At 47.0% G+C, this 25222-nt stretch overlaps 1 protein-coding gene across 1 annotated transcript in view; it reads right to left on the bottom strand.

Moving 5' to 3' along the window:
- Positions 1 to 1557: 1557 nt before the first annotated feature.
- The window catches only part of FAM78A (family with sequence similarity 78 member A), a 227185-nt gene continuing 203520 nt past the window's right edge, over positions 1558 to 25222 (bottom strand). Inside the window, exon 2 of the mRNA XM_086924795.1 lies at positions 1558 to 6116. Coding sequence (XP_086780921.1) covers positions 5588 to 6116 — 529 coding nt within the window. The 3' untranslated portion in view covers positions 1558 to 5587. The remainder of the gene's footprint in view (positions 6117 to 25222) is intronic.

Raw genomic sequence — 25222 nt, 5'->3', positions numbered from 1 at the left:
CAGAACGCCTCCTGGAGGAAGATCTCTGTCTTTTCGGCGCTAAACGCCTCCTCGGCGTCGAAGAACGCCTCCTTGGCGTCGACGAACGCCGTCTCGACGTCGACGACCTACGCCTCGACGACGGGCTTCTCCGTCTCAACGCTAATGACCGTCTCCTTGACATCGAACGTCTTCTCTGCTTCGACGTCAATGACCTCCTTATCGACGCTGACCTTCGAGTCGACGTCGAACGGGGGTGTCGCCTCGACGGCAAGGGCCGACGCCAGCTGGAATCTTCTCGACATCGACGACGAAGATGATAAAGTCTTCTGCGGCGATCTCGACGGTGGTCTCGTCAGTCCCGTTGACGTTGTTTCGACCCAGAACCCTGGGGAGAATCGTAAATCATACGTTCTTATATAGCGCCTTTCACCGTAAGGTCTCAAGGCGCTTGCTTTGGGAACCCGTCCTGGCTTTTCCCTGCGAGATAACCCCTACTGGGTATCTCCAAGGTGAAAGCCAGGCATCCCATCGCGGTGGGGCCGTAGTGGAGATTAAGCAAGCTATTGCCCAGAGTTGCAGAGTGTGAGCCCATGATTCGAGTAGGCACCGAGGCGAGAATTATCGAGTCCGTGGACATTTTGAGCTCAAGACTCTGCCGCATCGGGGATTGAACCCTGGTCCCGGGTCTGACCTCTGCGTCTGGGTCTGCCTCCTCTAACCGGTGAGCCACACTTCTCCACTGTGGAACAGACCGCCGTCATGCCTCTCGATGCCGACGTCGATGCTATCGACGTCGACGGAGAACGGCGACGCTTTCTGGCCTTCTTGACGCTGGGGGTCCCCCCCAGAGGCCTCAGCAGATCCAGCCTTTCCAGACCCACCTTGACTCTGCACCCTTCTTTCTTCCAGGCCCTGGAGCCTGATCTTCCTTCTGTCTCTCAGGGTCCTGGTGGTGAAAGATTGGCAGATCTCACACTTCTCAGGTAAATGAGAAGAGGGGAAACATAGGATACACAGTTCATGTGGATCCGACTTGGCCTTCTTCCTAGAGCACTTCGGGCATTTATCAAATAATGCAGGCATATTTGACAAAAATAGAGGCTCAGATGAAAGAAAAAGGAAGAGAGCACCAAAATACGTCGTGTGAAAACACTTAAACACTTAAAAAGTGCAAAAATTCTAAATAAACCCAAAAAAGGGAAAGCTCAATGCTCCAGAGCCCTGCTAGCAGGAGCCGGAAAAAAGAACTGAAAGTAAAAGGGACCTGCTGTGCATTCTGGGATACTGAGAAAGTTCTGGAAAGTTTTCTTAAAGGCACAGTATCCCTTGTCTGTCCACCCCTTCATCTCTATCATTTCAGAGGCTTTTGTGAGAAAAGGGAAAGCTTTCTCTTTGGGGAAAACTGGACAGGCTGTGCTGTTTGTGGTTTTGGTGGAATTTCTAGTTGAAGTACTGGCCAGTGTAGCCTGTGGATATAGGCTGCATTATCTGTCTTTAAATTCTCTCTTAAGTGTCTGTGCAGGTCTGCATTTTTTGACAATTTAAGAGATTATTTTTGATTGCTCCGGGGTCCACGCTCATGAGTGGGACTATTCACTAGATTATGACTATACACAGAGATCCCCTACTACAGAAGTAGGCAGCCTAGAGCCTCAGCATTACCTTCTGGAAGGTAGTAAAGGGCTGCTGTACAGAAATGTCTTGCAGTTAACTCACATGACTTAGTAACATAATTACAATGAGGAAGATTATCCTGACTCAAGGCTCGTAAATAAGAGCTGGGCACTGGTTTGAAGGGCATGCACAGGCGGCACATTACAACCAAGTTCCGCTTCCTTTGTGGCATGATAACCAGCTTGGGCGGACATATGCCAGTCAAACTCTTTATGAAACACATTTCAAACAGGGACTTAAACAGTGACAGTTAATCAGGCAAACAAAGAAAGGTCAAAAGGGCTGACAAATAATCTTTCAACAAATCCCTTACATGTCCTTCCAGGGCTAACGAAGTAACAGAAGAAAATCTTAAATCTGTGCTTGTAAAGGGTCAGTGTTTTAGGCCCCACCACCCAGCGTAGATAAGATTTGGTGGAGGAACGAATGGCCACAAGGATGACACAACCATCTCCATAGAAAAGTCCAACAGATTCAAGTCTCCCCACTGAATCGCCATACTTCGAGCTGTAGGTTGTGGAGACTCTGATGGCAAACCCGTCCTTTTGTTGAGACAAGAGGCCATTCTTCATTTGATTCCAGACAGAATCAGTCTCCTAGATAATGCTTTGGAGGAATTCCAGCATGCAATAATGTTGACATTGTGCCTTCTCAATGGTGGTGAACAGATCTAGCCAGAACGAACCAGACCGGGTTAAGCCGCCGTGAGCCACCTCGGGATGAAGAGGGCATCGTAGACGGCAAGTGACATCTACTCAATTTGTCTGCTCTGACCTCAAAGGACCCCGAAAGGTGATTGGCTAGCTGAAAGATTTCCTGTTAGTTCTGCATCCTCCAAACGCATAGAGCCTTCCGGCTAAGTATCCAGGAGCCCACTTTACCTTGCATGTCACAGTACCATATGGCAGACATTTTGTCTGTCATATGAGAATTAATACATCTATCTAGCCCACTGGAATTCTGAAGGCCCACATAGTAGGCAACATCAATATAATGAGGAGGAAGTAAGTGACCTTCCTCCCCATGCTCATCAGTGTCCTGAGGGACATTGGGTGTGCCCTGCACTGAATTAGAATCAGGTCCAAAGAGAGCCTGAATTCTCTAATACTACAGGCGTTGTTGGATTGTTCCAGAGATCTCAGATTAGAGTCAGATTGCATAGGAGCTCATTGCGCCTTTGTGATCTCATACAGAGACATAGGCTTGGAGTGAGTCGACATTGGCTCTGGGTCAAAGATGGGCAACAGGACCTGATCTTGAGCCAGCAAAGTTGGGTTTGCATGGAAAGAACCAGTGCCACCCTGTAGCAGGTCATGAAGAGGTAGACTGCAATGGTGCAAGACCAGCCACTGAAAGTCTACTGGAAACCCCTGAAGCTCTGTGGACCCTAAGGAGCACCAGACGACCCTGGAATCACATTGAAGATATGCAGCATGGCCTCTATGAAGGGTACTATTGTTGTGATGTCGAATTTTGGAACTTCTGAGACAAAATGCGGGACCAGGTCAGATTTGAGTGACAATAGAGGAGTGCGATTTCTTTTTTGACGCACTTGCGCCTTCTCCTTAGACCTTGAATGGCAGGATGGGGTCAGGTCCAGCTGGGCCTTTTTGTGCTTATGTCTAGACTTCAACTTTGACTTACTAGAAGACTTCAACTGAGTAGTGGACTTTTTGAGGGGGTGGCCTCAGGACCGGGACCACGGCTGGGTCAGTGACTTGCGTGGGGGATTAGGATACGTGCTTTGACCGCTAACTCTTTTTATGTTCTGCAGCATACAGCTTAGCATCCCACTCCTGCATCGCTCTTGGTTGCATAGTAGCACACTTGTGACGCAACATGAGAGTTGTGGCTTGAGCCTAAGTATCACAAACATATTTCATGCAGTACTGTTGTTGACATGTACAGTATCTTGCTTTTGTTAATGTAATGTACTTTACACCTCTTTGCACACACTACAACATGCTTCCTGAGGTTATGGCACGGCTTGAATCCTGCTCTTTTTTGACGGGGACATTGTTCCCTGGCAGATTGTTGTAGAAATTTGATCCCATCCAAACAGCACAGAAAGAAAGGAACTGACATCAGCACACATGAGTTGCACTTATATGTGGCTCTGCTCAGCCACTTCTGGGATGGTAGCAATAACAGAGGAGCAACATTGTGCCAGCTATTGGGGGCAGGAGCTTTGCTGTCATATTCTCCGGATCCAGTCTGGTACCTAAGGATATTATTAAGGTGATGAATTTGCAGTAAGAAGTATCCATCAGAAACATTAATCATCTATAAAAATATCTTCCATACATTTCAATCTATTTTAAATACCTAAATACAGCCGAACTCATTTAAAACCGATTATAGAACTGGGTTATTTCCCTATTATATGTTTAATCTTAGCATATCTGGAGGCAAGTGCATAGCAGCTGGTTTATGTGCATGGAGAATTTTTTAAGGTGGATAATTTTGTGTCGTAGATATTTTGTCAGTCAATATTTTTGAGTTGTTCCTGCATGCATTTTAGAATCAATGTTGTCAAAATCTGCCTGCTCGGCTGCACCTGTCACCTAAGCAAAATAAATGTCTGAGGTGTTCATTAAGAAGCATTGGTGGACCCAGCTGGTGGGAGATCTTGCATTATATAGAAATATCGATCTCAGCCAGCTGAGTGAAAAGTGTCTGCCATCAGCCCAGGTCATGGGGACTTGGATACAGGCCTAGCTATGCCTCTTTACTTCCAGGCCCTGCCCAACTGAACATAAATGAAAATTCTGTGCCCCCCGAGAACCGCTATGGACAGTGCTACTCTATTCTGCCTATTCCCTTCTTTAGGGGCACTTAGTGATATAGATGGTCTTAGCACTAAAGTAGCACTACCGCCTCTATTACTGTACATATGCCCATTCTAGAGAATGGCTGTCAAGCACGTACACATGCTCCTCTGTTTCAGAGTATGAGAGAGGACATCCCTGGTTATATGTCCTCTCAGATGGAAGAGGCTTACCTTCCACAGCTCTTAAATAACATGCCCCTTTCACCTTTCATGGCACGGCTATGCTGCTGGAAAAGGGGTGGCCCAGTTCGTCGTGCTGGAGCTGCCAGAGGCCTGTGAGGGATGTGCGTTGTCCCCTGTAGTGACTGGTGACATCTAGTACTTTTAAGAGTAACCCTGAACGTGGAGTGCATTGTGCTACTGAATCACTACCTTCTAAGCACTAAGCGGGAGGGAGTAGCTTACTGCAAGGGTAAAGTCTGCACTGAAAATACTGCTTGAGAAGACAATGCAGTTGGGGATTCAAGGTCTGGCAAACTCGAGGACAAACGGGGTCTAGACCTTCAGGGACAGGGGGGATGTGGAAATGGATACAGTCCTGTGGACACACAGAGTTCTACAAAGCATCAGCCTCCACCCCAAGAGAAGCATTCAACAAAACAAGCACAGCCACCCTCCTTCCAAAAGAGAGGTCTGGCATGACAATTTGGACTTGGCCTGTTACTAACATCCCACTCCTCGTCTATGAGCAGAATTTTAAGGCAGGAATTTGGCAATGTGCATTATAAGGTCACTATAAGGCCTCAGCAGCGCGATCTGCAAACAAGGACCAGTTCAAGGTTTCTTAAACTTGAAGGAGGGAGAAACACATGTCTCAACTTCCATTCCAAATCAAGAAAGGGAAGGGGTGGAAGTATACGTTTTGCTACCTTTATGTGCAGGAAGTAAATTCAGGGTGATGACCGACTGCCCCAGAAGACAAGGGCCGTTTCTTCCTCCCTAGTCTGTAAGAGGGTGTTGCAGGGGCACAGCCCGCCCTGTGGTACCAGGTAGAGTTGGTTGCATTAAAAGTGCATCTCAGCTTCCTTCTTGGGTTTTAATTCCCTCTAGGAGGTTCAGGTGTCATCCACACCTGCACTAGTCGTGCTGCGCAGCAGGCGTTCACCGTCGCTTTGGAGGGATGACCACGATGGGCCTTTTGTCCTTTGGCCGCCACATGAGCACCTGAGCGTCATTGGCATTGGGCTTGACCAGGGCACTGCGTGGAATTGGCTCGTTCTGGCTGAGGATCCGTGGCTGCTCCTGAGCAAATGGTTCTAGCAGCTTGGCACGCTGCCCCAGAGGCCGGCTGGGGTCTACGTCAATGTCCAACGTCATTCGCCATTTGATGGTCTGAAGGATCACCATCTCCTGGGTGCCAGGATTGATGGCCACCAGCCAAGTGGTGAAGCTCTGGTCTCTGTGAATGTGGGTAAGCCTGGCCACGTTCCCCTCGCTGACAGGCACAGCCCACGTGATGCTGGGGTAGAAGTTGTCATTCATACTGACTGTAAATTTGGTATCCTTTTTGGTGGGACCATCAATCGTGTAGGTCTCTGTGGTGTTTCCATACCAGGGATAGTTAACACCGTCGGAGTCGCTGATGGCGCTGATTTTTCCCCCTTGCAATTCAGGCAGTTCCCAACTTGACCTGCGAAAGAAAAGGACCAAGATTAATAATTTAACAACATTACTGGAGTGAGTCAGGTGTTAATGTTCTGTACTCTCCTCTAATGTCCCTGAGGGACAGATTGGGGGACCTTCAACTCACACAGGCGGTTTGGCATGTCCTATGACACTTGCATACAGCAATCCACATATGACAGACACAGGCTGGCGGGCCCAGAGACACGTACACACATCGTCACATGTATGAGGTACACAAGCTGATTGGCAGGACCTGTGACACTTTCACAGAGTGCCACACGAGTGACTTTCACATGCTGAGTCATTGGCCCTGCGATACTTGCACACAGCGTGGTGAGTGACAGGCTGAAGGGCCCTGAAACACTTGCACTGAGTGTTCTGACTGTACAGGATGATATGCCCTGAAAAACATGTAAACTGCATCCCACGTGTGACTAAGGCTGACAGGCCCTGTCACACTGGTACCGACTACATGATACATGCACACAGCGTGGTGAGCGACAGGCTGAAGGGCCCTGAAACACTTGCACTCAGTGTTCTGACTGCACAAGATGATATGCCCTGCAAGGCTGGCAGGACCTGTCACACTGGTACCGACTACGTGATACATGTACACAGTGCCCCACGTGTGACATAGGCTGGCAGGTCCTGTTACACTGGTACCTATTATGTGATAAATGAACACAGCACCCCACATGTGAATTCGGCTGGCAGGCCCTGTTATACCGGTACCTACTACATGATATATGCACACAGCACCCACATGTGACTTAGGGTGGAATGCCCTGTCACACTGCTTCATACTACGTGATATATGCACACAGCACCCGCAGACCCGACAATGCAGCCCGCAACCTCAGACAGTGGATCAACGATTGCACCAACACCCTTGCCCCGCTCAAGAAGCCCTCCAACACCCACACCAGCAAGAAAGCCAGCTGGTTCACCGAAGACTTCCAGGCCTCCAAGCGGACCTGCCAAAAACTTGAAAAAAACTGGATCCTTGAACGAACACCGGAAAGCTACACAGCCCACAAAAGAACGCCACCCGCAGACACCACCACCTCAACAGATCCACCAAAAGGACCACCCTCAAAAACCACCTAGATAACAACGCACACAACAGCAAAGAGCTCTTCAACATCGTGAAGGAACTCTCCAACCCCAGCTCCAACACCAACGACATCCCACCTTCACAAGACCTGTGGGACTCGCTGGCCACCTTCTTCCACCGCAATATCGCAGACATCCACGACAGCTTCAACGCGGCAACCACTGGGACCCCCGCACCTACAACCACCACCCGCACCAATCGCCGGCTCCCCTGGACCAACATCAACGACGACGACACCATCAAGATCATGAACACCATTCACTCCGGATCCTCAGAAGACACCTGCCCACACCACATCTTCAACAAAGCCAGCAACGCCATAGCACCCCACCTCCGAAAAACTATTAACCTCTCCTTCGATACAGCGACCTTCCAGGAGAGCTGGAAGCACGCAGAGATCAACGCCCTACTCAAGAAAGCCAAGGCAGACCCCAAGGACCTCAAAAACTTCTGACCCATCTCCCTGCTTCCGTTCCCGGCAAAGGTCATTGAAAAGGCCGTCAACAAACAACTGACCAGGTTCCTCGGGGAGAACAGCATCCTGGACCCGTCCCAGTCCGGGTTCCGCAGCAACCACAGCACTGAAACCACCCTCATCGCCACCACCGATGACATCAGGACCCTGCTAGACAACGGAGAAACTGCAGCCTCATCCTCCTGGACCTGTCTTCCGCCTTCGACACGCTCTGCCACCGCACACTACGTACACACCTCTACGACGCCGGAATCCTAGAAAAGGTCCTGGACTGGACCCCTCCTTCCTCTCCGGCAGAACACAGAGCGTCCGCCTCCCCCCCCTTCCGCTCTAAAGCCACCGGGATCATCTGCGGCGTACCCCTAGGCTCATCCCTCAGCCTAAAGCTGTTCAACGTCTACATGGCACCGCTCGCACACATCGCACGAGGGCACGACCTCAACATCATCCCCTTTGCCGACATCACCCAGCTGATCCTCTCCCTCACCAAAGACCCTCACACCGCCAAAAACAACCTCCACTAAGGAATGAAGGCCGTCGCCGACTGGATGAGGAACAGCGGATTGAAGCTGAACTTAGACAAGACGGAGGTCCTCATCCTCGGATCCAACCCCTCGGCCTGGGATGACTCCTGGTGGTTGACTGCACTAAGATCCCCTCAACATCCACCGAACACGCACGTAACCTAGGGGTCATCCTCGACTGTACCCTCTCCATGACGAAGCAGGCCAATGCCGTCTCCTCATCCTGCTTCAACACCCTCCACGTGCTTCACAGGATCTTCAAATGGATCCCCACCGAAACAAGAAGGACGGTCACCCAGGCCCTCGCCAGCAGTAGACTGGACTACGGATACGCACTCTACGCAGGAGCCCCGGCCAAACTCCTGAAACGGCTCCAACGCATCCAGAACGGCTCTGCACGCCTAATCCTCAACATCCCTCGCCGCAGCTATATCACACCCCTCCTGAGAGACCTGCACTGGCTCCCTGTCAACAAGAGGATAACCTTCAAACTCCTTACCCATGCACACAAGGCACTCCACAACACCAGACAAGCGTACCTCAACAGCCCACTCAGCCTCTACACACCCACCCGCCAGCTCCGCTCCGCAGACCGCGCCCTCGCCACTGTCCCCCGCATTCGAAGAGTGACCGCCGGCATCTGATCTTTCTACCACCTCGCTGCCAAGACATGGAACACCCTCCCCATCCGCCTACGGCAGACCAAAGACCTTCTGACCTGCAGGAGATTTCTCAAGACCTGGCTCTTCGAGCAGTAGCAGCTCCCTCCCCCCCTCCACCACCCTCCCCACACAGCACCTTGAGACCCTCACAGATATGTAGTGCGCTTTACAAATGCTACAATTGATTGATCGATTGAGCGCCCCACATGTGACTTAGGCTGGCAGGCCCTGTCACACTGGTACCTACTACGTGGTACATGCACACAGCACCCACATGTGACTTAGGCTGGCAGGCCCTGTCACACTGCTACCTACTACGTGATACATGCACATAGCACTCCACGTGTGACTTAGGCTGGTAGGCTCAGTCCCACTGCTACCTACTACGTGATACATGCACACAGCACCCACATGTGACTTAGGCTGGCAGACCCTGTCACACTGCTACCTACTACGTGATACATGCGAACAGCATCCTACATGTGACTTAGGCTGGCAGGCTGTCACACTGGTACCTACTACGTGATATATGCACACAGCACCCCACATGTGACTTAGGCTGGCAGGCCATGTTACACTGGTACCTACTATGTGATACATGCACACAGTGCCCACATGTGACTTAGGCTGGCAGGCCCGTTACACTGGTACCTACTACGTGATACATGCAAACAGCATCCCACATGTGACTTAGGCTGGCAGGCTGTCACACTGGTACCTACTACGTGATATATGCACACAGCACCCCACATATGACTTAGGCTGGCAGGCCATGTTACACTGGTACCTACTACGTGATACATGTACACATCATCCCACATGTGACTTAGGCTGGGAGGCTCAGTCACACTGCTACCTACTACGTGACATATGCACACAGCTCCCCACATGTGACTTAGGCTGGCAGGCCCTGTTACACTGGTACCTACTACGTGACACATGTACACAGCACTCCACGTGTGATGTAGGCTGGCAAACCCTGTTACACTGTACCTACTACGTGATACATGCGAACAGCATCCCACATGTAACTTAGGCTGGCAGGACCTGTTACACTGGTATCTACTAAGTGGTACATGTGAACAGGCTCCCACATGTGACTGCGAAACTTGACCCCGGGTTCTCACATGTGACTTACATAGGTTGGCATGCCCTGTCACACTGGTATCTACTACGTGATGCAAGCACACAGCAACCCACATGTGACTTAGGCTGGCAGGCCCTGTTACACTGGTACCTACTACGTGAAACATGTACACAGCACTCCACGTGTGACTTTGGTTGGCAGGTCCAGTCACACTGGTACCTACTACGTGATACATGTACACAGGGCCCACATGTGACTGAGAAACTTGACCCCGGCATCTCACATGTGACTTACATAGGTTGGCAGGCGCACACAGCCTACCCACATGTCACCCTCAGACCCTGTGACGTTGGTGCAAATCAAAGGCTCTTTAGTGAAGCATGCAGATAAGGGCAGTGCTCTTTTATATGTATCTGTTTAAAACCCTCTTGAGCAAAAGCAAGGTTGTTCGGGCCTCCAAGTTGCAAAAATGGTGATGCTTCTTTTTTTACAATCAATTCACAAAATGTCATAAATTCTATGTTTGGCAGTACCACCCAAATGAGCATTTCTCAGTTTAAAGACTCCTGTGCTTTCGGTGGGAAGTCCACAATGTTTAGGTGAAACTGGCTACGGTAAGATAGAACCCGACTTAGACTTCCATCATAAGGGTGGATGGGTACCCGTTGGTCCTCCAGCCCTAGTGGGAGAAGAGTGACCTTAGCTCTCCATCTGCAGCGCACCCCATTGAATCTGTCGCTAGAAAGCTTACTCTGATGGCCTGAGTCCTTGCTAGCCATCGGAGTACGGGCACCTAATGCGCAGAAGGCAAACAGCCTGAAATGTTGTCCAGTGATGCATGATTAGTCTGCAGTGGTTTCCTCAAACTGGAGTGATCTAGTCGCACTACAATAGTCACAAGGACTGTTATCCAGTGGCAGGAATTTCACTGATGTGCACACTATTGCGGAAGGTCAGAAAAGACTGTGTTAGTGCCCAGCTTCTCACCTACCTGTTAATAAGACAATGAGGAAGTACTCGCTCACAGGCATGCATCTAGGCCACTATTTCGCCCTTTCTCCAGCCTCAGATTGAGCATGTGACCAAAAGTGCATTGTTCCTCATGAGAATCCTACACAGGACCTACTCTTACACAGATTCTTTAACAGGTACCTGACCTCCTCACAAATTCTGGTCTTGTGATGCCTTGACTATGTCAATTGGCTTCATACTGGGCTCCCTAGACACAAATGAGCAAATTACAATGGATACAGAATACCACAGTTAGATGAGTACTATACCTGAACAGATGCAAAATCTCCCCTGAAGGACCTGTACTGCCCCCATTTCTAGAAGAATCTAATCCAAAGCTTTCCGCATCACCCAGCAGGAGACCCAACTTCTGATTTTGTAGACTCAATAGACTGTGAAAAGGACTAACTACATATCCGAAACAGATCTTCTCTTGACCAACCCCGCACTTATAAAAACTATTAGGCGGTCAATCATTCTCTTTGTATGTTTCCATCTAAGGAACACATTCGCTAAGATTCCAATTCGATCACTTTATTTCGCCATTACAGAAAGTGGCATAAAAAGTTTACAATATACAGTCATAAAAATGTCCGTAATATAAAAATTATATAAAATGATATACAATTAGAATTCTCACACACAACACCAGGACATCTTCCATGGACAACTCTACTAACAACTCTCATGAAATCATACATAATGAAGTAGACACTTTTCCACATGGAAAACAATTTGGAATCTGCTAGAGTAAGATAGCGCTTTATAAATACAAATGCAATCAGCACTTTGGACTACTATGATCTTGCACCCATAACTTCTCGCTTAGCCTTACTTAACTTCGCCAACTTTTCTCCCCAGTAATGTGTCACCATTCCACATGGATACCGGGGCATCGTCTTAGACTTTCGATAATCCAATTTGTCATGTGTTGTTAAAATCAATAAAGCACACACTTTCCATTTTTTTTTAAATTTTTGGAAGACCTTTATTGACAAAAAACGCACATACAATCCAGCAACGAGCCCGAGGGCTAGCAAGTACAGTACATTGCAACAGAAAATGTGCTAAGGACATGTAACAGGAATAGTGAGGTCTAATTTTAAAGATTTTTTCTGTAGGATAGACAAGAGCAGGATATCGAAGAACAACGAGTTGGATCTGGCGTCGTAGGAACAGGATTGACAAATAGGAACCGTAATAAAATGCCAGATTCGCTGCCTACCACACATGCAAAACGTCTTAACCCAGAAAAGGAAAAAAGAAAAAGAATAGAGGGCCCATAGAACCTAAAAGAAAAAACAGAAAACCCCCCCTATCCACCCCCCACCCTGCACCCCTGCAGCTGGCTACGGCCCAACCCCCCTTAGCAGTGTGCCTGTGGCCCAGTAAAAGGAGTCCCGAAATATAGAGAGTAAGAAAAGAATCCTAATCTATAACTCTCAAAAATAAAGAAAGGTGGGGAGGAGCCCACCGCCCGTCCCCGGGCCCCACCGTCCCGCAAGTCCAACAACAACACAGAGTAAAAAGCCTGGTGGTATTAAGCAGTACAATCAGGATAAATTAGAGATGCAGAATCGACACATAGCGCAGTCAAAGGCAGCGACACACCACCCACATGCCCAGGTCAACAACAGGAGATCCCCAGACCATAATAATAAACGTTCACCCCTGGCCCGTTCTCTCTCCGCCACCACTGCTAACCACAGAAACCCAGAGAATCCAGGGAGATGTGCACGATAGTCCAAACGGGGAACATCGACTGGAGCACTCAACCATGTCCCGTACATACAGGGCCAATGAGAACAAGCTGGGCCAAGAGTACGCCACACCCGTGGCACAGAGCGAAATCGATCCAAGGATGAAAGTCTCAGTGTCAGGCCCCTTCTGGAGCGATCTCCGGGTAGAGGGAAATACAGTGCTGGGAGAGAACACTCGTCGTGATTGCAGTCCGTGCTTTCCACTTCGGCCAGGGCAATAATCAGCAGTAGCAAGAGGCACCCCGGTATCTGGGGTCGCTGGGCAGGCACCGCTACGCAAAGCCGCCATCTTGTCGCGGTCAGATGTAGAACAAAGAACCCCGCTACGGTCTGACGAGGCGGCCATTTTAGAGCATCCACGATCACTTATTAGAACGTCCACCTTGTTGATCAGGGTTTTTGCAGAGTGTAGCACTTCGGAGTGAAGGGAGACAATAGCCGCCAATAGATCTCCATAGCCCCGAGCAGTTCCGTGTGCCCTCCCGGTCAAGTCGTCTCGCACCACACATCCACCATCACTCCATGACACAGGCTCTCCGAAGCTGCCCTCCATTGTGCACTTTGTGATCACCACTGGAAACACCTCGAGTAGTGCAGGGCCGCTGATATTGGCTAAAGGCGTACAGCTCGAGGAAAGGCGTTAAGCAGGTCTAAAAGGAGGCCGTAAACATTGCCCCAGAAGCAAGCCGCTCCGCCCGACATTGAGGGGGTAGAAAGATCGGGAGCCTCCCGCCGCTAGCAGGGCAGTGTTCAAGCATTCGTCCGTAGTCGCGGTGTGGACATCTGCACTCATGCAATCTCTGCGGATAGTTCGCCAGGCACAACCAACGCAATACCTGCAGTCCAAAGGAGCGCACGTTCCAAATTCGGCCGCGTCTATTGTAAATGGTCCGACCGGGTCAAAGCCGCTTCTGACGCCCGGTGTTGATCACCCGGCAGCCGGCCCCAGCGTCCACTCGAGGCCCCGGACTCGGGTCCGCTGTGGGCCGCAAACTTCAGTCGGACATTTCTCCCACTTGCAAAGAGTCGCAAGCCTCAGGATTACACCGCAGGACGCCTGGGCACATCGGCTTCCACGTCGTGTCTTCTAAAAAACAGGATCACCGGCAGGATAGTCACAAAGAAGGAGACGGTCTCCGGAGCCGAGGGACTACACGTCCGATCAGGTCGCCATCTTGGCTCCTCTCACACTTTCCATTTTTATTTGCTTTTTGGAATATTAGCTACAACAGAAATAGGATAAGTACCATCACTCGTTGTTTTAAAAGTAGGTTTGGAGAAAGCCCGTTCCAGTCCCCCTACTTACAACTGTCCCATTCGACATGGTGTTCTTAGTTGTTTGCAATAACCCCACTTCAATCAATAGTACATTTTTAGTTTGACCTAGTTTTTTTACATTTCAATACTAGGATATACAACCTGATATGGTGCCAAAGAAATTAACAGAGCTTTCAAATGTATTGTGGTATCATTTTATAGATCATATGATCTTCACAGGCAGGAACTGTCAAAAGCTGGTCTTCTAAGCGTGCTTGTAGAGCCTTCTTTGTGCAAAGATAAGGCCACTTACTTCCAGAGGCAGTAATGGACGCCATATTGGAACATGAAGTCCAAACTGCTCCAGAACATAACCCAGCAAGGAGAAACACTGGAGACCAGAAAAAACCTTGCTAATGACCAGGCCAAGCAACAGAGAGAGGAGCAGAGAAAACAGCTGTAAACTGAGATAGGAGGAGTCCAAAGAGTCTAGTGAGTGAGCAATGGTAAGGAAACAATTGCAACATAATTGGAGTACAAATTGGAGCTCCTTTTGTAGTGAAAACACAGGAAGTCACCCATCTACATAAAATGGGTACAAGCATCTAGGATTGGGAAAAGAACATAACAATAAATATCCTAAAACATTCAATAAAGCTTAAAACTTTTAATATAAATGAGGTTGCTCAATTTATGTATAAAAAATGCCTCAATTAAATTTTTACAGGTTCATTTCTTTTATGCAAAGAATGGCATGAGCCAGCATTCAGGAACCCTGACACACACAACAGAAATCAAAGCTAGTGCTGGGCGAGGACTACGTCTTGTCCTAGCAGCGGAAAAGAGAGCCATGCAGAGTCCAGGCAGCCCCGTAACTCTCCGCGGCATACCCCACGTAAAGGAAGAAGGTAAGGAGAAACTCCTTATGGGAACAGCAGGTTAATAATCTTAACATAGCAGAGTTATGCTACCGGGAAGTATGCCATCCTAACCTGTGTAGTTTGGGGAATCTCGTATGATGCGTGTGACGCAAAATGATGCCATGATCCAACAGAAACAAAAGATTGTACTTGCAGAGGACACCATCATGTCCTCACTGAGGAAAAGGGAGCCCTGCAGTCAAGCCAACCCACTGCAGCGTAGCCCACGTGCAGGAAGGTAAGGGGAAACTCCTTACAATCTCCCTCCTCCGTTTATGAGTGTTTTTAAACCGAATTGTCTGACCAATCAGGGAGCATGAACCTGATCTGCAGGTTCCGGGGATCGATCCTATGTATTATTATAACCTTTCCAGTCAACCAAGTATTGTAATTTCCCTTTGAAATATTAAGCATTACAAATCTCTTGAACTTTATATTTGTGTTGATAGACAACAAGCACAGTGTTAGGAAGGGGCTTCCCATCCTAATACTGAATCACAGCGTTATGTAAGAATGTTTTGCGAGTGAAATGCGTTCGCAAAACATTAGCATTTTGCCACCAACTTCAAATTGGCGGTAACCTTTCGCAATTGGGAAGGTGTCTGTTAGGGTAAATCGACAATAAACTCAGTAGAGATTCATTCTGAAGGCTTGTAAGGTATTTTAGGAGATAATAATCCTGCTTTTCCTTGAGTTTTAGATTTGTTATGGGCTCAGATCTCACAAGTCTTAATGAATTTTGAAACATCCTGTTCAATTCAATTCAAAATACTTTATTCGGCTTTAGAATAAAACCATAAAAGTTACACAACTCCATATTGCAATTAAAACATACAATTCATAGCAGTAAAATGGAGGGAGATAGTCCCTTAAAAAGCAAAAATATATACATCTAATGCAAGGAATGTTAGGGAGGAAAGAACACACATTGGGGGGTGCCTACCAGCGTTGAGGGTTTACTAGCTCTCCATACAGATCCTAGATCTCAGTGAGGATTTCAGAAAGCCTACTATAAAAGTTACACATTCTGGTTTCAGCAGTTGTAAATTAAAAAGAGCTGGGCGGAGCTGGATAAAATTCAACTTCCTTAAAAGAGGTGTTCAAAAATATCTGCGAGGTACTTCATAAAATTTACAAAAAACAAAGTGTAGCAGCCACAGGATGCTAACACCTGGCCTCTGCAGCTCCCTTTTGGGACAGCAAGCAACGGATGGAAATAGTCCAATCAGAACCTGATCAATAAAACCTGCCCATGGGACGTCAATGGCCAAAGGAGATATGGCTCAATGGATGGGGTTGTTTTAAGCAGCACATGTTTACGGACGCTAGATTTTCCAATTTCTAGATCATCTCTACCAAGCTTTTATAGGGTAATAAAAGTTTTCTTTACAAATTCCACATCCTTCAAAGTAATAGAGTCAGGCTTTAAAAAAGGTCCGGCCGCCCCAGCTCTTCGAAACAGCCCTTAATGTATTTAAACCATGGAATGCGTAACATATGATCGAGGTTCATATATTCTCTTAAAATCTGGTGGTTGAGAGCTAGATCTTTGTTTAGCCAACAGTTAAGCCAAAACAACAAAGGGCGCATAGCCAAAGTATCACATATAAATGGCAACCCCAATTCTTCATGTACCACCAGGTTTGATGTTCCGCTCGGCACTCCTAGGAGACGTTTTAAAAAGGTGTTTGCCACCTGCAGAGAATCAGTTGCTGCATAGCCCCAAATTTCGCTCCCATAGCTAGCTATAGCAACACTTTTGGCCTGATATATTTTCACCATTGCCGCAAATGGGCGCTTACCCATCTTCACGGCAAAGTTGAAAATTGCAGCATTCGCCCTTATGACCTCCCCTTTTTTCCTCTGAATCAGGGCCTCCCAATCTGGTCATCTACTAAAACACCCAGGTAAGAGAATATCGAGGTCATTGGTACTTTCTTATTACCCACTTTAAAAGGGTACTGTTTCTTCGGGCGAGTCCCGACCTGCATGATATAAGATTTAGAATTATTAATTGCCAGGTCGCAGGTTTCCATAAAGCTCCAGAAGGTGTCAAGCAGGGTCTGAATTCCCCTTGCCATCTTAGCAACGAGGACCGCGGTCGTCCGCATATAGCAGGACGGGTAGACCTCGTCGCCCCACGTATGGGAAATAATGTTGGCCTTAGTGTCCCTGTGCAGATCCTCCAGGAAATCACCAAATTATCCTCCACCCCCATGGCCCTCATGGATTGCCAGTTTCCCCCGACTGACACAATCAAAAGAAGAGGAAAGATCCATGAAGGCCATGTAGATCGTACCTTGGCGGGCGATTGTATACTTCCCCAGGATCATATATAAGTTAAGGCATGGGCCAAGGTGTATAATTGGAGATGATCTCACTCTCTGTCGCCCAGGAGGATAATCTTCCCAGTAACACCCCACTCACAACCTTAACCAAGGAGTCAAGAAGGGAGATCGGTCTATAACACGAGGTGCTATTACGATCGCCCTTCTTGAAAACCGGCACAACGGTTGAGGTGCCCCAGGAGTCCGGGCAGCCGATCCTGGCTGCCGCGTTGAGCACAGCCATCAGTACCGGAGCCCAGAGAAGTGGGTTTGATTTAAAAAGGTCTGGAGGAATGCCATCCGGGCCTGCGGCCTTGTTGAACGTCAGCCCTAAAATGCCCCTCTCCACCTCTTTCTGCTCGAACATTACTGGAGCGTTGGTGTTAACCCTGCCTTGGAGTTAGAGATGATCCGTGGGGCATCTGAAAATGGATTTAAAATGAGATACCCATTAATCCTCAGTTGTGTTAGTGCCTACTTCTCCATCCCTAGCCTTCTCAAATAGAGGTCGGTTAATAATGCCACAGAACTTTGCGTTGTTCCCTTAGGTACTTGCCTCCAATTGATCTCTCCACATTTCCTCCTTCAGTTCGCCCTTACGGGTGGCCAATGCCCGTTTGTACTTACGACGGCGGGTGCAAATCAAAGATTGATTTCTCGGGGTAGCTTTTAGGGCATCTTTAAGTTGTCTCGCTGCCTTAGAACATAGTAGGTCGAACCATTTAGGATCGGATAGCACCGTCCTATGTGAAGGAGCGCTTAAGAGTTCCCCTATCTTGGTAATAATGACATCAAAAGCCTTAAGGACACCCCCCGGGTAGGAACCATTTGACACACAGGAAGCTAATTAGGTTGCACATGACACTTGTACCTCGCCATAAAATGAGTCTGGAGATATCTGCTACCATTTTAGGCGGCATCTTCCATCACAGGTCTCAACATGCCTGGGACTGTCACGCTAGCTTGTGTTGACAACAGCCTACCTCCAAGGTGCACGCAGATAGGATTATGGTCACTAAAAACGCTATCCATGATTATAAACCCACGGAAATTGGACTGGAGGCCAGTGGAGATCAGGATGTGATCTATAAAAGAACCATCACTACAGCCTTTAAAAGAAGGGACTGACTTTCTGCTAAGGGGGGCAGATAAAGACATTGATGGTAGCAAGTCAAATTCATTAAGCAAATTATTCAATGCGTCCCCCTGAACAGAATGCTCAAAGTGGAATCCCCGCATCCTGGCACATCCCAGCTCAGCCATGCATTTGATTTTGGGATCTCCACAGGGGTGAATATTGAAATCCCCCGCCACCATAAGATTATGTGCAACAGAACCGCAGGACTGTCTTATAAGGCAGCCCAGCTGGGCAATCTTGCACTCCCCCTGCGCGCTTGTTGCATTATAAAAATTAATAATGCCCATACTGTTATTTCCTCTCCTTAAAGTGATAACTTATGTAAAGCGCTCTGATACCTCCTGGTCTAGCCAGCGCTATATAAAACTTTTCAAATAAATAAATAAACTTGAGAGTCCTTGCTAGCGGTTGGAAGTTGCTGGATCCTGCAGGTCACAGCCAACGGTATATAGGTCACCAAACCACCCCTAGCTCTGCCACAAGGAGACGGGGACGCACGGACAAAGAAGGCTTTATATCCCTCCAAAAACAGGTTACAGTTCACAAGCCATGTCTCCTGGAGACCGATCACAGAGAATTGTCTGATGAACTGCATCCAAAAGGGGTCCTGAAATGTTCCCAACAGACCTGCAATATTCCATGACAGGACATTCTAAGTGTCTGCACTTGCGATCATCCCTTGGTGTGCAGCTGGTGGAAGCACCCGATGCTGGGGGCTAGTCTTCCCAGACGACTCCATAACGCACGACACAACATTTTGCATAGAAATGCGTGGGGACCCCTGTTGATGCTGTAACTCTCCAATGGGCTCTAAGTTCTTATTCAGTCAGTCGCACGCATCCAACCTTGATAAAACTAAAAATCTGTTGGATAGCTCTAACCGAGTAGCAGGTCGTTCGGGATTGGACCCCTTGGGATTGTGGATGACTACCACCTATAACCATGCGAGGTCTTTGAAACCACCTATCACATGAGATGCTTGTGTTTGAGCACCTTATGTAGTCAGCCTTATAGAAAAAACCCAACGGGAGTACCTGGATACCAGAAACACAATGTGTACGGTCAAAGTAAGCATCCTGTAAAATTCTATCCACAAGGAAAGATCTATTGAAATTCACAACAATACAATCACCCCCTCCGGGATTCCTCGAACTCCCTAACCAACCCACACAACGCACCATGGTAATATTGCGTTCCACCATTGGACCCACTGAGGTGTTATTCGACAACCAATGAGTAACCTTGTTTATATGTTGAGTAAAATCCTCATTGGACCCTGGTAAAAGTGAAGGGAAGTTTCCCAAGATTATTACAAGGGGTGTTGATTGGGGTGGGAGATTGATGACCGCTAGATTCTGTGCAGCATTTGTTAGATGAGCCTGCGCCTCTTCCGTTGGTATTCCTGATCTTTGGGAAACCGATCCCTGGGGATGAATAGATGGAGCCCCATTAGGAACCTGTCTTTCTCTAGAGACATCAGCCAACCCCCCTAGGTCTTTGGGAGCCATATGTTTACCACAAGGCTGAGCTCCACTAGCAGGCCAAGGGACTGGAACTGACCCAGACATGAGTGTAATACCTGGGGCTATGTTATCCCTAGACGAGTCCGAAACCACAGGTTGGATAAATTGGGTAGGTGGTGCAGACTTATTTTGTTCTACTAGGATTTTCTCTATTAAGTTTAACCTATCCAAGATGGGTCCCAATTTAGCATCCAGTATACAACTCATGGTTGATTTTAAGGCTTTCATCATAGCCGGTTGAATTGTATTTACTACTGGTGATACAGGTACCATGATTTTAGAGACTAACTTGGTGGATACATTTGGTTTCTAATCTTATCCCTCACCAGAAACCCAGAAGATACCAGACTCGGCTTTCAAGAGGGAATGAAGAACGTTCCCACCTGGATGAAGGACAGCCGTCTTAAACTTAACTCCGAGAAGACCGAGGTTCTCATCTTCGGACCCCACCCCACCACATGGAACAACTCATGGTGGCCACCTGCCCTCTGACCCCCCGCATCCCCCATCCACGGACCACACGTTACCTCGGCATAATCCTAGACTCCTCCCTCTCCATGAACCGTCATCGCGATCACCACGCCTCCCCCAGCGGCAGCTGCATCCAATGAATGCGTTGTGGTCTGGTGTACCCTGGAACAGCGAGTGCCACCAGGGTATGGCGTCCTTGGCATCGGGGGCAGCAGGGGCGTGAACAGCAGCCCGGAGCCCAGCAGGCAATAGTAGGTGGTGGCAAGAACAAAGATTGCGCGCTAAATTCCACTGGAGCGTCCCCTCCCATCCTGTTGAAGGGTCGGGCACCAAATCATTCTTTTAACTAGATCTTCAGTCCAGAAATTTATATATCATGACACAGTTATGACATATATTTTTGGGATTGTCGAATGGGAATGAAAAGTCTACCTTGAAGACAACTCAATCCTTTGATATCTTTTCTAGGAAAATGAAGATGCAGTAGTCTCAATCTTTAAAGATCAATGCAACTTCTCTCCAAACGAATAGATTCGAGAAAAGTCGAAGTCATAGTAGTGGCAAAGGCTCTGATATAGATACTTTTCCCCACTGTTTTGAGGTTATTTGATTCTGGATGACATCCAGATAATGGATTAGCAACTAGATTTTCTGATCCAGGAATGTAAGTGAGAAGAAAATCAAACTGTTGAAAGAAATATGCCCAACGGGATTGCCTACTATTTCCACACTTATTGATGCACTTGGAGATTTCTATGATAAGTACGAACCACAACTCAATGTTGTGCCCGAGTAGAACATGTCTTCACTTTATGAAGGCTATCTTGATAGCTAACAGTTCCTTCTCCAAGACAGAACCACTTCTGTATGCAGAAGAAAATGTCTTTGAAAGGAAGGAGACAGGATGTTCTTCCATGTCCTGATCCAGTAGAACCAAGACTAGTCCCAAAGCATGGCCTGGAGCATCTATTTCTACAATAAAGTGCTGGAGGTGTGAGGTTGTTGCAGAATGGGGTCTGAAACAAACTTTAATTTCAGTTTGGAAAAAGCTACAGCGGCACTCTCATTAAGTGAAGTAGTGTGGCTCACTGGTTAGAGGCGGCAGACCCAAGAGCAGAGGACGGCCCGGGACCAGGGTTCGATTCCCGGCGTGGCAGGTTTCTGGACCAGGGTCAGCGGACTCGATAATTCTCTCGCCTCGGTGCCCACTCTGATCAGCGATCACACTCGGCAACTCTGGGCATTAGCTTGCCTCATCTTCACTAACGGCCCCACCAGACCGCCGGGGATGCCTGGTCTCACCCTGGAGATACCCATTAAGGGATCATCTCTCAGGGAAGCCAGGAAGGGTTTCGCAGCGGTCGAAGCGCCTTGGGACCCTCCGGGTAAGTAGTGCGCTATATAAATGCCTATACATACATTTCAGGGAACGGGCGTGTTCTGTTTTAACAGGTTTGTAGTAGGTAACGCAATTTCAGAGAACTTTTTGATGAACTTCCAATAACAGTTTGCTGACCCAAGAAAAGTTTGTTTCTTTTAGGGAAGCAGGAAAGGGCCAGTCAAGGATTGCTTGAGCATTCCTATTATACATTGCTATACCTCGAGATGAGAAGGTGTAACTTAAATAATCAACTGAATCTTTTTCATCCAAACCTTTTTCAGGTTTAGCCAGTAACTTGTTTTCTCTAACCCATTGAAGGACTTGTCTAACACAGTTAGGATGTTCCACAATGTCTTTAGAAAATATCAGGATATCGTCCAAGTAAATAAATAAGGTTTGAAGAATTAAGTCAGGGAAGATTATATTCCAAGAATAATTAAAGACTGCCGGGGCGTTACAAAATCCAGACAGCATCACTTAGCACTCACAATGCCCAAAGAAAGTTCTAAAGGATATTTGCGATTCGTCTCCAGATCGGATTCTAATCAGGTGATATGCTCTTCTTAGGTGTTATTTAGTGAATACCTGTGCTCCGTGTATGGTTCCTAGAATATTACAAATTAAGGGCAAGGAATATCGATCTGTTACAGTTACCAGATTTAACCCTCTATAGTCTATACAGGGCAGAAGTTCAGAAGATCTATTCCTCAGCACAAAACATAGGGAACCTCCCGCATGGGACCTCAAAGGAGTGATGAGACAGTTTGCCAGATTTGCATGTAAATATTGTTTTAGGGCTTGCCGCTCTAGGGCTGACAAGGAAAGAATACATCCATAAGGAGCAACTGCATTAGGCAAAAGCTCAATGGCGTAGTCAATTGGGCGGTGAGGAGGTGTTCTTTGGTTATGGTTTCTGGAAACACAACAAGAAAGTCATGATAGGCTTCAGGTACTTTGGGGATCTGTGAAATGGATTGAGTGGAGTTATCAGATAGAAGTGTAGGAATCTGGAGGGAATATTGATTGGCAGTACATTGATTGATGCAATACTCAGTCAAAAAATAAGGTTTTTACAGACCACTTGATATATGGATTGTGTATTTGCAGACAATTGATTCCCAAAATAATTAGATACAGGGTAAAGGAAATTAGGTCAAAAGTATTAGATTTCATAATGAGCTGCGTTTTAAGAGTTAAAGATTGAGTCTCCTATACAACTAAGCCCGAGTTACATCCACAGCTTCAACAGCCACTGCTACTTCCTTCTTGGTGAATAAAAAATATGATGGTCTGAGGCCAACTGTATGTCCATAACCAAATCAGAGACTCCACAGTCAATGAGAAGGGAACAGTAAGAGAGCTAAGCTGGAAGAACTTAATGGTGCAAGCATGGGTAACTGATTATTACTCGCCCCTATTCCATGCATCCAGGAACAAGCTTTATAGTGTCCCGACTTCTGAGAGGGACGAGAGGGTCAAACAGCACAAGAACTCAAAAAGCAACCTTCCTGACCACAGTACATTCATAGACCCAATTGCTGTCATCTGGCTTTTTCCTCTTTGGAAAGAGTACCCTTAGTATAACCCACTTGCATGGGCTCATCTTCAGGTTCAGAGGACTAGGAGGCGGTTCTTAATGGCTGAGATCTAAAGATGGATTTCAGCTACTGTTTTCTACGTCCCAACTCCCTTTCCTGTAGATAGCTATCATTCTGGAGGGTCAGTTGGATTGAACCCTAATCGTTACGTGGTCATCCTTAATTTAGTCTTTTAAACCCTTTCGGAAGAGGGTGAAAAAGTAGAATCAATTTCTCTGGTAAAGTGCTTAAACTTGGAAATATAGGAATGGAGATCCATAGAACTTTGAGAAAGCTCCAAAGACTCTTCTTGAGCAGAACATGTGTGATCGTGATCATCAAATACCTTTTTAAATTTGGAGAGAAGAGCCAAAATGTTATCCAGGAAAGGACCAGCAGCTAAAACCAGGGACATCAACTCAGGCCAGGGCATTTCCTACAATATTGGTCACCAATATTGGTTACTATAAACCCCACCTTAGACCTATCAGACACATAAATGTGGGGTTTAAACATGAAGTGAACCTGAAATCTGTGAAGAAAGGCTTTTAATTTCATCATGTTCCCATCAAATTTCATCGTCGCCAGCCCAGCCAGGAGAGGATCCAAAGCGCTTTGTTGCAAAATAGCTAACAACTGGCAAAGTGAAGCATTCTCTGAGTCGGGTTCTGAATTTGTAGTGTACAGTAATTTGCTGCGGCCAATAACTCTTGTACTGGAGTGTTTCAAGAGCTTGTTCCATATCTGAAGTATGTAGGTGTCACTACCTGTCAAGAGCTTGTCTTATGGGAGGCGTTAGCAGAGTCTTCTTTGTGCATAGAAAAGGCTGTTTACTTCCAGAGGTAGTAACGGGCAACAGACTGGTACAAGAAATCTTAACTGCTCCAGAAGAAAAGAAAATAAAATAATCCAGCAGGAAGAAGAAAAACTGGAAACCAGGAAAAACATTCCTACTGACCAGGACAAGCAACAGAAAGACGACCAGAGAAAATAGCTGGAAACAGCGATGTGATAAGTTCAAGGAATCCAATGAGCATGCAATTATACAGAAACAATTGTGACGCAATTAGACTACCAAGTGTTGCTCCGTTTATAGTGAAAACACAGGAAGTGACCTATCTAGAAAAAATGGGTTCGCCATCTTGGATTGGGGAAAAGAACTTAATGATAAAGATCATAAAACATTAAATTAAGTGTTAAACTATGAACATAAATGACGTTTTATACGATTTATGTATAAAAAACCGCAATTACAATGTTACAGGTTCATTTCCTGCCTACGGAGTATGCCAGGGGAAGTTGCTCCAGAATCCTGTGCGGAATCCGGAAACCACACACAATAGAAACAAAGATGGTACTAGGCAATGACGCGCTGTTGCAGCCGCACCGATGAAAATGGAGCCCTGCGGGGTCCAGTCATCTATGTTACCTGCGGTAGCATATCCCACGAGAGGGAAAACGCAAGATCACGGTTAAGAATCTTAACATAGAAGAGTTATGGAGGCCCAGACCAAATACAAAGTATGCTAGCATAATCTGTGTAATTGTGGGAATTTCGTATTATGTTTGTAATGCAAAATTATGCCATGCCGCAGGTTGTATAATTATGCCACATTCATGTTAAAAATATAGTACAGAGGTGTAGAAACCAAGTGAACAACCAGAACGTTAGAGACTGCTAATTGGAGCAATTAATGTTTTTCGCTCTTAAATATAGCATTAAATGACAGGTTTGCATTTCATGTAGTTTTCCTAAAATGTCACATCATTACATTAATTTTGACCCCTAGAGATATGCCATATGTTTACAGACAATCCAACATTCATTTCAAAGATTCCCAATTAAATGAATGCATAGCCATTTAAATATTTGTTCACTAAGT

This window comes from Lissotriton vulgaris, chromosome 5 (genome assembly GCF_964263255.1).
Source record: "Lissotriton vulgaris chromosome 5, aLisVul1.2, whole genome shotgun sequence".
Classification (NCBI taxonomy): domain Eukaryota; kingdom Metazoa; phylum Chordata; class Amphibia; order Caudata; family Salamandridae; genus Lissotriton; species Lissotriton vulgaris.
The sequence above is the reverse complement of the archived record's forward strand: the minus strand, read 5'-3'. Positions and strand labels throughout refer to the sequence as shown.